Source organism: Leucoraja erinacea, unplaced genomic scaffold (assembly GCF_028641065.1).
Source record: "Leucoraja erinacea ecotype New England unplaced genomic scaffold, Leri_hhj_1 Leri_523S, whole genome shotgun sequence".
Taxonomy (NCBI): domain Eukaryota; kingdom Metazoa; phylum Chordata; class Chondrichthyes; order Rajiformes; family Rajidae; genus Leucoraja; species Leucoraja erinaceus.
The window spans coordinates 80,801-92,500 of record NW_026576425.1 but is presented as its reverse complement, the minus strand read 5'-3'; the positions used below and the strand labels follow the sequence as shown (position 1 = coordinate 92,500).

Genomic DNA, 11,700 nt, shown 5'->3' with positions numbered 1-11,700 from the left:
CAGCTCCCCCGTCACCCCTGTGGGGACAAACAGGAGACAGGGCTCAGCCGCAGGGGGAGAAGGGAAAGAGGGGGAGAGATGGGCAGGAGGGGGGGAGGAGAGGGGAGAGAGAGGGGGGAGAGAGGGAGGGGAGAGGGAGGGGGGGAGAGGGAGGGAGGAGGAGAGGGAGGGGGGAGAGAGGGGAGGGGGGAGAGCGGGAGGGAAGGGGGGAGGGAGGGAGGGGGGAGAAGGGAGGGGGGGAGAGGGGGAGAGAGGGAGAGAGAGAGAGAGGGAGGGAGAGAGAGAGGGAGGGAGAGAGGGGGAGGGAGGGGGGGGGTGATGGAGTGAGGGGGAGGGGGGAGAGATGGGGAGGGGGAGGGAGAGAGGGGAGGGGGGGCAGGCAGAGAGAGATAGGGGGAGAGAGGGGGAGGGAGGGAGGGGGGAGGAGGGAGGGGGGGGAGGGAGGAGAGAGGGAGGGGGGGAGGGGGGGAGAGGGAGGGGGGGGGAGGGAGAGGAGGGGGGAGAGGGAGGAGGGGAGAGCAGGGGGGAGAGGAGAGGGGCGGACGGGGGGGGAGAGAGAGGGGGACGGGGGAGAGGGAGGGGGTAGAGGGGGGGGAGGAGGGGAGAAGGGAGGGGAGAGGGAGGGGGGGAGAGAGGGAGGGGGGAGAGAGAGGGGGGGGAGAGGAGGGGAGGAGGGGGGGGAGAGAGGGGGAGAGAGGGAGGAGGGGGGGGGGGGAGAGATGGAGGGGAGAGAGGAGGGGAGGGAGGGGGGGAGAGGGAGGAGGAGGAGGGGGGGGAGAGGGAGAGGAGGGAGAAGAGGGAGAGGAGAGGGGGAGAGGGGGGGGGGAGAGAGAGGAGGGGGAGAGAGGGAGGGGGGAGAGGGGGGGGCGGAGGGGAGAGGGGAGAGCTCTCAGGGAAGAGAGGGGAGAGGGCGAGGGAGGGGGGGGGGAGAGGGGAGAGAGGAGGGGGGGAGGGAGGAGAGGGAGAGGGGAGGGAGAGGAAGGGGGAGGAGAGAGGAGGAGGGGGGGGAGGAGAGGGAAGGGGAGGGGAGAGGAGGAGGGGAGGAGCGGGGAGGGGAGGGGAGAAGATGTAAGGAGAGGAGAGGGGGGCAGAGGGGAGGGGAGGGGGGGGGGGGGGGGAGGGGGTGCGGGGAGAGGGGGTGGGGGGGGGGGGGGGGTGGGGGGGGAGGGGGGGGGGGAGAGGCAGCACCTTACCATTGACCAGGGCGATGTTGAGGACCTCGACCAACGTTGTTCTTTACGCTGCTCATGAGTCTGAAAACACAGGAGATGGTTCGTCAGCCTAGGAGAGGGGAGCATTGTTTGGGGGAGGGTGGTGGAGAGAGGAGGGAGGGGGGGGGGGGTGGAGGGGAGTAGGAGGAGGTATGGTCTGGCTGAGAGGGCTGAGCAGGGGAACTGCGATGGGGAGGGTTTTTCTAAGTTTCATTCAGAGGAGATGCCTTCGGCCCATCGAGTCCGTGTCGATCGCCCATTCACACACTAGTTTAGTTTAGAGATACAGCATAGAAACATAGACAATAGGTGCAGGAGTAGAGGCCATTCGGACCCTTCGAGCCTGCACCATTCGCCATTCAATATGATCATGGCTGATCATCCAACTCAGTATCCCATACCTGCCTTCTCTCCATACCCCCTGATCCCTTTAGCCACAAGGGCCACATCTAACACCCTCTTAAATATAGCCAATGAACTGTGTGGCCTCAACTACCTTCTGTGGCAGAGAATTGCACAGATTCACCACTCTCTGTGTGTGGAAAAAAAATGTTTTTCTCATCTCATCTCGGTCCTAAAAGATTTCCCTCTTATCCTTAAACTGTGTGCGACCCCTTGTTCTGGACTTCCCCAACATCGGGAACAATCTTCCTGCATCTAGCCTGTCCAACCCCTTAAGGATTTTGTAAGTTTCTATAAGGCCCTTCGGCCCACCGAGTCCGTGCCGACCAGCGATCACCCCTCACACTAACACTATCACACACACACACACAACACACACAAACACACACACACGTACACACACACACACATACACACACATATACACACACACACACATATACATACACACACACACACGTACACACACACACACACACACACACACACACACACACACACGTACACACACACACGTACACACACACACACACACACACACACACACACACACACACACACACACACACACACACACACACACACACACACACACACACACACACACACCCAACACACACACACACACGTACACACACACACAACACACACACACACACACACACACACACACACACATGCACACACACACACACACACACACACACACACACACACACACACACACACACACACACACACACACACACACACACACACACACACACACACACACACACACACACACACACACGTACACACACACACGTACACCCACACACACACATACACACGCACACACACACACACACACACATACACACACACACACACACACACACACACACGTACACACACACACACACACACGTACACACACACACGACAATTTACATTGGACCCCGAGCCAATTAAAACTACACAACCCACAGGTCTTTGGAGGAATGTTCGGGGAGGGTTTGTGGGGGGGGGGAGCGTGGGGGGGGAGAGGTGGGAGGGTGGAGTGGGGGGGGGGGAGGTCGGTCACTCAGGTTTTCCGGGGAGAGGAGGTGCAGAAAATCATGGGGGGGATAACGTTGGGGGCTCCACTGACGATGGGGAAAGCAAAATGAGGTGGGCAGGGAGGGGTGGGCCAAACCGCACTTGGAGGGTGGGGGGGGAGAGGTTGGTGGTCTCGGACTCTGTACGGGGGGGGAGGAGAGAGGGGGGGGGGGAGAATGGGGGGAGAGAGGGGGAGAGGAGGGGGGAGAGAGGGAGGGGGGAGAGGGGGGAGGAGGGAGGGGGAGGGAGGGGAGGGTGGGGGGGGAGGGAGGGGGGGGGGGAGAGAGGGGGGGGAGAGGTGGGGAGAGAAGAGGGGGGGAGGCGTAGGGAGAGAGAGGCAGAGAGAGAGAAGAGGAGAGGAAAGAGAGAGGGGGGAGAGAGGCAGAGGGAGAGAAGAGGAGAGAGAGAGAGGGGGAGAGAGGGAGGAGAGAGAGAAGGGGGACAGGGAGAGGGAGAGAGGAGGGGGAGGAGGGAGGAGGGGAGAGGGGGGGGAGAGGACTCAACAAGGAAGAAACATCCCCACAAGAAAAGCCTCCCTCCCCGCCCCCCCCCCCTCCATAACCCCCTACCCCCCTCCTCACTCCCACATGTTCCCACTTGCCCCCCCCTCTCTTCGTAAGTCTCCCCTCAGCCCCCATCCTCCACCCCCTCTCTCCCTCCAAACTGCCCCCCACCCTCAATCCTCCTCCCTACTGCCCCCCTTTCAATTCTGCTGTCTCCCCCCCACCCCCCTCCCCGAGGATCAGTCCTTCCCTTCCCCCCCCCCCCCCATCTCTCTCTCCACCCCCCCTCTCCCCCCCCCTTGACCCCCCCCCCTCCCATTCACACCTCACCTGCTGTAGGTAGTTCCTGGGGCCCTGTGGGCAGAGATTCAGATTCAGATTCAATTTTAATTGTCATTGTCAGTGTACAGTACAGAGACAACGAAATGCATTTAGCATCTCCATTGAAGAGCGACATAGCAGAGGAGAGGAGAGGCAGGCATACACAATCACCCCTCCCCCTCCACTCCCATCCCCCCCCCCCTCTCCACTCCCATCCCCCCCCCCAAGCTCTCCACTCTCATCCCCCCCTCCCCCAAATCCACACTGATAGGGTGTACAAAACCACGAGAGGAATAGATCTGGCAGATGTCAACAACTTAGATTTCAACAACTAAGTTACAGAGATAGGTTGAATAAGTTAGGTCTTTATTCTCTGGAGCGCAGAAGGTTAAGGGGGGACCTGATAGAGGTCTTTAAAATGATGAGAGGGATAGACAGAGTTGATGTGGACAAGCTTTTCCCTTTGAGAATAGGGAAGATTCAAACAAGAGGACATGACTTCAGAATTAAGGGACAGAAGTTTAGGGGTAATATGAGGGGGAAATTCTTTACTCAGAGAGTGGTAGCGGTGTGGAATGAGCTCCCAGTGGAAGTGGTGGAGGCAGGTTCATTGGTATCATTTAAAAATAAATTGGATAGGCATATGGATGAGAAGGGAATGGAGGGTTATGGTACGAATGCAGGCAGGTGGGACTAAGGGGAAAAAAAATTTGTTCGGCATGGACTTGTAGGGCCGAGATGGCCTGTTTCCATGCTGTAATTGTTATATGGTTATATGGTTAGATGTCCAAAATTGCCCCTGGGGTGTATGCGTGTGTAGGATAGTGTTCTCAGGTTGGCACGGACTCGGATCGCAGGTCGGCACGGACTCGGTGGGGCCGAAGGGCCTGATACAGACACAGATTACACACACACACACACACTTTATTTAGTGAAGTCTGTGCTACAGGGAGAGGTTGAGGTTGAGCAGGCTGGGTCTCTATTCCATGGAGCGCAGGAGGATGAGGGGAGATCTTATCATGAGATGAAATCATGAGAGGAATAGATTGGGCAGAGTCTCTTGCCCAGAGTAGGGGAATCGAGGACCAGAGGACACGGGTTCAAGGTGAAGGGGGGGGGTGGAGATTTAATAGGAATCTGAGGGGCAACTTTTCCACACTTTTCGAGGGTGGTGGGTGTATGGAACGAGCTGCCGGAGAAGGTAGTTGAGACTGGGACTACCCCAATGTTTAAGAGACAGTTCTTGTGTATTAAGGAACTGCAGATGCTGGTTTAAACGGAAGATAGATGCAAAAAGCTGGAGTAATTCAGCGGGACGGGCAGCATCTCTGGAGCGAAGGAACGGGTGATGTTTCGGTTCGAGACCCTCCTTCAGTCCCGAAACGTCACCCATTCCTTCTCTCCAGTTGGACAGGTACATGGATAGGGCAGGCTTGGCGGGATATGGGTCAAACGTGGGCAGGTTGGGCGGCGTGGGCAAGTCGGGCTGTGTGACTCTGTGACCTTGTAATGCTGGTGTGCGATTGTCTCCCCACCCCCACCAACCCTGGTCTCACCGCTCAGCATCAGGTGAAGTCTGTTGAAGGGGCTGCCTTGCCCAGTGACGAGACTGCCAACTATCCACAGCAGAGCCAGGACCAGCATGAAAACCACAATCCGTAGAGGCCCTGGAGATGGGGAGAGAGACAGAGAGGGGGACAGAGAGGGAGAGAGGGAGAGGGACGGAGAGAGGGAGAGACAGAGGGGGGGAGGGGGGGGGGGAGGAGAGGAGGAGGAGAGAGAGGGGGGGAGACAGAGGGGGGGAGACAGAGGGGGGGGAGACAGAGGGGGGGAGGGGGATGAGAGAGAGGGGGGAGACAGAGGGGGGAGAGAGACAGGGGGGAGACAGAGGGGGGAGACAGAGGGGGAGGACAGGGGGGAGGAGAGGGAGAGACAGAGACAGAGACAGAGGGGAGACACAGAGAGAGGGAGACAGACAGAGACACACAGAGAGAGGAGAGACTCCAGAGGGAGAGAAGGGAGAGGGGGAGAGGGGAGACAGAGACACACAGATTACACACACACACAGGGTGAACCCCAGTATCACACACACACACAGGGTGAACCCCAGTATTACACACACAGGGTCAGGGCCGGCCTTGGGAGGCGCGGGGCCCAATTGGGAACAACTTTGGTGAGCCCCAGGTTCCCAGCCAAGGTCTGTAGAATCATAGAAATAGAAATAAAGTCTATTATAGAGTTTATATCTCCATGGTAGAATGGAAAATAATAGAAATGTGCGCTTATAAGTGCCTGCGAGTTAATGGAACTTAAAGCTACATTTTAATATAAAATTGCATACATGTAAGTTTACAGGTAACAAACTAAATTGTAGATCACCTCTGAAAAGTACATAGTTACAATACCGCATGTTTTAGTGGCTGTGAAATGGGAAAAAAAAGTAATTTAATTAACTAGATCCTGGAAAAACAATAACCATTGGTGAAAAACCAGTCCAGGCATTAAATTTTGGGCTTCAGCCCCATCCTAACTTAGTTGTGTCTGTGTGTTGGTTGTGTATGTGTTAGTTGTCTGTGCGTGATGTGTGTGGGTGAGAAGGGAGGGAGAGAATAGCGGAAATCTTTGGAGAGAAGGGAGGGAAGGAGAGAAAGAAGGGAGGAAGGGAAGGAGAGAAGGGAGGAAGGAGATGAAGATGGGAGAGAGGGAAGGAGAGAGAAGGAGAGAGAGAGAAGGAAGAAGGGAGGGAAGGAAAGGAGGGAGGGAGGGAAGGAGAGAAGGGAGGGAGAGAAGCAAAGATCCTATAGCGGAGATCTTAGGAGAGAAGGGAGGAAGGAGAGAAGGGAGGGAAGGAGAGGGAGATGAAGAGGGAGGGAAGGAGGAGAGAAGTAGAGAAAGACGGGAGGGAGGGAAGGAGAGAAGGGAGGGAGGGAATGAGAGAAAGGAGGGAGGGGGGGAGGGAGAGAAGGGAAGGAGGGAAGGAGAGAAGGGAGGGAGGGAAGGAGAGGGCTGGAAGACCAAGAGAGGAGAGGAAGAAGGGAGGGTAGAGAGAAGGGAGGGAGGGAAGGAGAGAGAGGAAGAAGGGAGGGAAGGAGAGAAGGGAGGGAGGTAGAGAAGGGAGGGAGGTAGAGAGAAAGGAGGGAAGAGAAAGGGAGGGGATGTAGAGAGGAAGGGAGGGAGGTAGGAGGGAGGGAAGGAGAGAAGGGAGGGAAGAGAGAAGGGAAAAGAGAGAGAGGAAGAAGGGAGAAGGAGAGGGGAGGGAAGAAGAAGGAAAGATCCTATAGCGGAGATCTTTGGAGAGAAGGGAGGAAGGAGAAGAAGGGAGGGAAAGGAGAGAAGGGAGGGAAGGAGGGAAGGAGATGAAGATGGGAGAGAGGGAAGGAGAGAGGAAGAAGGGAGAGGAAAGAGGGAGGGGAGGGAGGGAGGAGAGAGGAAGAAGGGAGGGAAGTAGAGAAAGAAGGGAGGGAGGGAGGAGAGAATGGAAAAGAGAGAGAGGGAAGGGGAGAGGGAGGGAAGGAGAGAAGGGAGGAGGAGGAAGGAGAGAAGTAGAGAAAGAAGGGAGGGAGGGAAGGAGAGAAAGAAGGGAAGGGAAGGACAGAAGGGAGGGAAGGAGATGCAGATGGGAGGGAGGGAGGGAAGGAGAGAAAGAAGGGAGGTAGGGAAGGACAGAAGGGAGGGAGGGAGAGGGCTGGACGCCGGGGTCGGGTGTGAGCCGAGGCCGAGGCCGGGTTTGTGAACATGAGCTGTGTGTGTGAAGCACGGCGACTGGAGGGGCTGGAGCGCTGCCCCTGGACCGTGAGGGAACGACCCCCCTTCTCCATTCACCCCTCACACCCCCCTCCACTCACTCCCCTCCCCCTCCCCCTCCACCCCCCGGGGGGCCGGGCCCAGTTGGGGGGCCCACAGGGTGAACCCCACTTCATCTCACCTGCCAACCTCATCCTGACGGGGGCTAACGGGTCCTCATGCCGTGATGCATCATGGGGGCAGTGTGTCCGCAGCGCCACCTCCTCCCAGCGCCGGCGGGGAGGCCTCACTGCAGTCAATCATCTCATTGGCCCGGCCAGCGGCGAGCGACTCAGATCTGCCCGGCAACAGAGCGCGGTCAATTATCTCATTGGCCCGGCAATAGTGAGCGACTCAGATCTGCCCGGCAACAGAGAGCGCGATCAATTATCTCATTGGCCCGGGCAATACAGTGAGCGACTCAGATCTGCCCGGCAACAGAGCGCGATCAATTATCTCATTGGCCCGGCGTCAGGCGAGCGTCTCAGATCTGCCCGGCAACAAACAGAGCGCGATCATTTATCTCATTGGCCCGGCGGCGGCGAGCGACTCAGATCTGCCCGGCAACAGAGCGCGGTCAATTATCTCATTGGCCCGGCAACAGCACGGGTCAAATTTCCTCATTGGCCCGACCACAGAGGCGATCATTTATCTCATTGGCCGGGCGGCGGCGAGCGACTCAGACCTGCCCGGCAACAGAGCGCGGTCCATTATCTCATTGGCCGGCAGCGGCGAGCCGCTCAGATCTGCAGGCATCAGAGCGTGGTCCCGGCCCAACCAGAGCGGGTCAATTATCTCATTGGCCCGGCAACGCGAGCCGCTCAGATCTGCCCGGCAACAGAGCGCGGTCAATTATCTCATTGGCCCGGCAACAGCGAGCCGCTCAGATCTGCCCGGCAACAGAGCGCGGTCAATTATCTCATTGGCCCGGGCGGCGGCGAGCGTCTCAGATCTGCCCGGCAACAGAGCGCGGTCAATTCTCTCATTGGCCCAACCAACAGCGCGGAGGCGACGAGCCGCTCGGATCTGCCCGGCAACAGTGACGTGGCGCGGCGGCATTGGGCGGCGGCGTTGGCGGGAAGGGGCGGCGCAGGCGCGACCAGGTGTTGTCCGTCGTCGTCGTCGTCGTCGCCGCTGCCGCCATCGCCGCCTTCAAGTGTCTTAAAGAGAATAAAATCCCTTCAGAGAGGCGACAGGCTCTTCTTCAATGAATGGGAGCCCCCCTCTTGAAGTAAACCAGCCGCAGGAGCAGAATTACACTGTTCAATAGGCAATAGGTGCAGGAGTAGAGGCCATTCGGCCCTTCCAGTGAATTCCAGCCAGGATATCTCATTGAAACATATAGGAGATTGCTCAGGGTTTGGACACGCTAGAGGCAGGAAACATGTTCCCGGTGTTGGGGGAGTCCAGAACCAGGGGCCACACACACAAGACAAAATTTGCAGTTTAAGAATAAAGCTGGGGGGCAGTGTGTAGCTGTGAGGAACGGAGACGAAGGTGACTTGGAAGGCTGGGTTGGGCAAATTCTCACAGTGAATGAGGATAAAGTGTGAGGTTATCCACTTTGGTGGGAAAGCAGACTTTCTCTGCCGATCAAAGGGGGAGCGGTGCAGGCCGGTTGTCTGGACACCAGTCATTGAGAGAGGCTGCAGGTGCAGGGCAGTAAAGAAAGCGAATGGTATGATGAAATGCAAAAAGGATTTGAGCAAAGGTGATAGGTTCTACTGCAGTTGTACCATGGTGAGACCACACCTGGACGGCCAACGTCCTCCAAATCAGGAAGGACATTTTGCCATAGAGGGAGTGCAGAGAAGGTTCACCAGACTGATTCCTGGGATGTCAGGACTGTCTTATGAAGAAAGACTGGATAGACTCGGTTTATACTCTCTAGAATTTAGGAGATTGAGGGGGGATCTTATAGAAACTTACAAAATTCTTAAGGGGTTGGACAGGCGAGATGCAGGAAAGATTGTTCCCGATGTTGGGGAAGTCCAGGACAAGGGGTCACAGCTTAAGGATAAGGGGGAAATCCTTTAAAACCGAGATGAGAAGAACTTTTTTCACACAGAGAGTGGTGAATCTCTGGAACTCTCTGCCACAGAAGGTAGTTGAGGCCACACAGTTCATTGGCTATATTTAAGAGTGAGTTAGATGTGGCCCTTGTGGCTAAGGGGATCAGAGGGTATGGAGAGAAGGCAGGGATGGGATACTGAGTTGGATGATCAGCCATGATCATATTGAATGGCGGTGCAGGCTGGAAGGGCCGAATGGCCTCTACTCCTGCACCTAATTTCTATGTTTCTATGATGATGACAGTGAATGGCGGTGCTGGCTGGAAGGGCCGAGTGGCCTCTACTCCTGCACCCGTTGTCTACCGAGGGAGCTCGGGGACGTCTCTTAGCGCTACGGCAGGTAAGCACGTTGAAAAATGTCCACGGGAGCCCCGAGTACCGACGAGTGGCCGTTACCTGCAAATCTCCCAGTTCGATTCAGGGCAAACTCGGGAGAACTCTTGGAATAATAATACATTTTATTTATGGGCGCCTTTCAAGAGTCTCAAGGACACCGTACAAAAATTTAGCAGGCAGAGGAAAAACATGTAAGGGGAATGAAATAAATAGTAGTGTAACGGATATAGCTTGGACCCAATAGTAGCAATGTTACAAAATTTTGAGATTTAAAAAATCAAGTCTGCAATTTATCCCATCAGATAATGCATAAAAATAAGTTTAATTTGACACCTAATTCACTTTCATATCTCAAGTATTTAAAATGTTATGGCCATTTTCATACTCGGAAATTAGCAACTCGTTCCCTATTGATTTTATATGGACATTACAAAAAAGGATGTGATCGTGGACAGTCAAAAGCCCCATAAGTCTTCTTAAATATTGCATGAAGAACTGAATGAAATTTTCACTTATCAATAGATTGAAGCAGTGCTGAATACAAATATAATCAGAATCTAACTGAGTGACAACAGGTGAAGTTGGCGCTGATATAGGGGAGTTAGCAGGCCCACATGTAGCTAAGGGGACAAACTGGAAATTACTAGGATCTAAACATCTATCCATTTCTTAATAGGATTAACTGTTTAAGTAGATAGCATGAGTAGTCCAAAAATATTCAAGACAAATTCACAATAAAACACAATTGAGGAAAATAATGCCCAGATGAAATTAGGGATAGGGACGTGGGGCAAAGGAAGGCAGAGGTGAGAGTAGGTTAATTGCTGGACTGGAAGATGGTGAGGTCATTTAAATGGATCAGTTTGGGGAGGTGGGTTCCCTGTGAAGCTGCGCTGGTTTAGAACGTTCACAAATAGCGGTGGATTGTGCCTTGTGGATGCCCAGGAACCGGAAAAATACTGCGGGATATAATGGGGCCAAAATTAGCTACTCGGGAGAGGAGGTCAGTTTGATATGGGGGGGGGGGCAGATGGCCCTTTTTGTAGGTGAAAACCATGATTTTGTAGGTGATCTACCTCCTGGGAAGCCCTGGAGTTGTTTGAGGACTGGAGTGATGTGAGTTGCATCTGGTTGGGTAACTATAGTGGGGTGGAGATTATTCCATGCTTTAATTATGTGTGCGGGGGAAGAACAAATTGCTGTACACATCTGTCTTAGTAGCTGGGATCACAAATTGGATCGAATGCCCCCGTCTGCTCCTAATTGGTTTGGGTTTGGTGTAGGTCTTGTGATCTATGTCGAGCTGACCATTTAACATTTTGTAAAAACAGGTCAAACGGTGAGTTTCACGTGTGTCTGTCTTGGAGAGGGTCCTTCCACCCCGACCAGAGAATTCAGAAATTTGGTGACACTCGCTTCTCCCTCATAGGTGTTAGTAACAAATCGAGCTGCCTGCTTGTCTTTGGACACGTTCAATGGAAGAAATGTTTTTATTTGTGTATGGGTCCCATGCTGCAAACTGCGTAGTCCAAATGAGGTCTAACGAGGGTGAAGTCTACTGAGGTACAGTGCAAAGCTTTATGTTGTGTGCTAATCAGTCAGCGGAAAGGCTGTGCCTGATTACAATCGAGCCATCCTCAGTGTACAGAGGCAAAGACGTACAGGTTTGTAGGTTAATCGGCTTGGTATCAGTATAAATTGTTCCCAGCGTGTGTAGGGTACTCATCACCCACACCAAATCCTGTCATCACATCACTCCAGTCCTCAAACAACTTCACTGGCTTCCCATCTCCTACCAGATCACCTACAAAATCCTGGTCCTCACCTACAAAGCCCTCCACCATCTGCCCCCCCCCCATATCTCACTGACCTCCTCTCCCCCTACCAACCCTCACGGTCCCTCAGATCCACACCAGCCGGTCTCCTCTCCATCCACAAGTCCAACCTCCGCAGTTTTGGGGACAGAGCCTTCTCCAGGGCAGCTCCCAGGCT

The 11,700-nt window shown here is 54.9% G+C and overlaps 1 protein-coding gene across 1 annotated transcript in view; it reads right to left on the bottom strand.

The window, feature by feature from the left end:
• LOC129694034 (protein FAM3A-like) overlaps positions 1 to 7,493 on the bottom strand; it is a 10,314-nt gene extending 2,821 nt beyond the window's left edge. The window contains 6 exon segments of the mRNA XM_055630760.1: positions 1 to 17; positions 1,194 to 1,215; positions 1,217 to 1,253; positions 3,520 to 3,550; positions 5,074 to 5,184; positions 7,443 to 7,493. The exon segment at positions 1 to 17 is cut by the window's left edge and continues 37 nt beyond it. Of these exon segments, the coding sequence (XP_055486735.1) occupies positions 1 to 17; positions 1,194 to 1,215; positions 1,217 to 1,253; positions 3,520 to 3,550; positions 5,074 to 5,184; positions 7,443 to 7,455 (231 nt within the window). The 5' untranslated portion in view covers positions 7,456 to 7,493.
• Between the last annotated feature and the right edge of the window lie 4,207 nt (positions 7,494 to 11,700).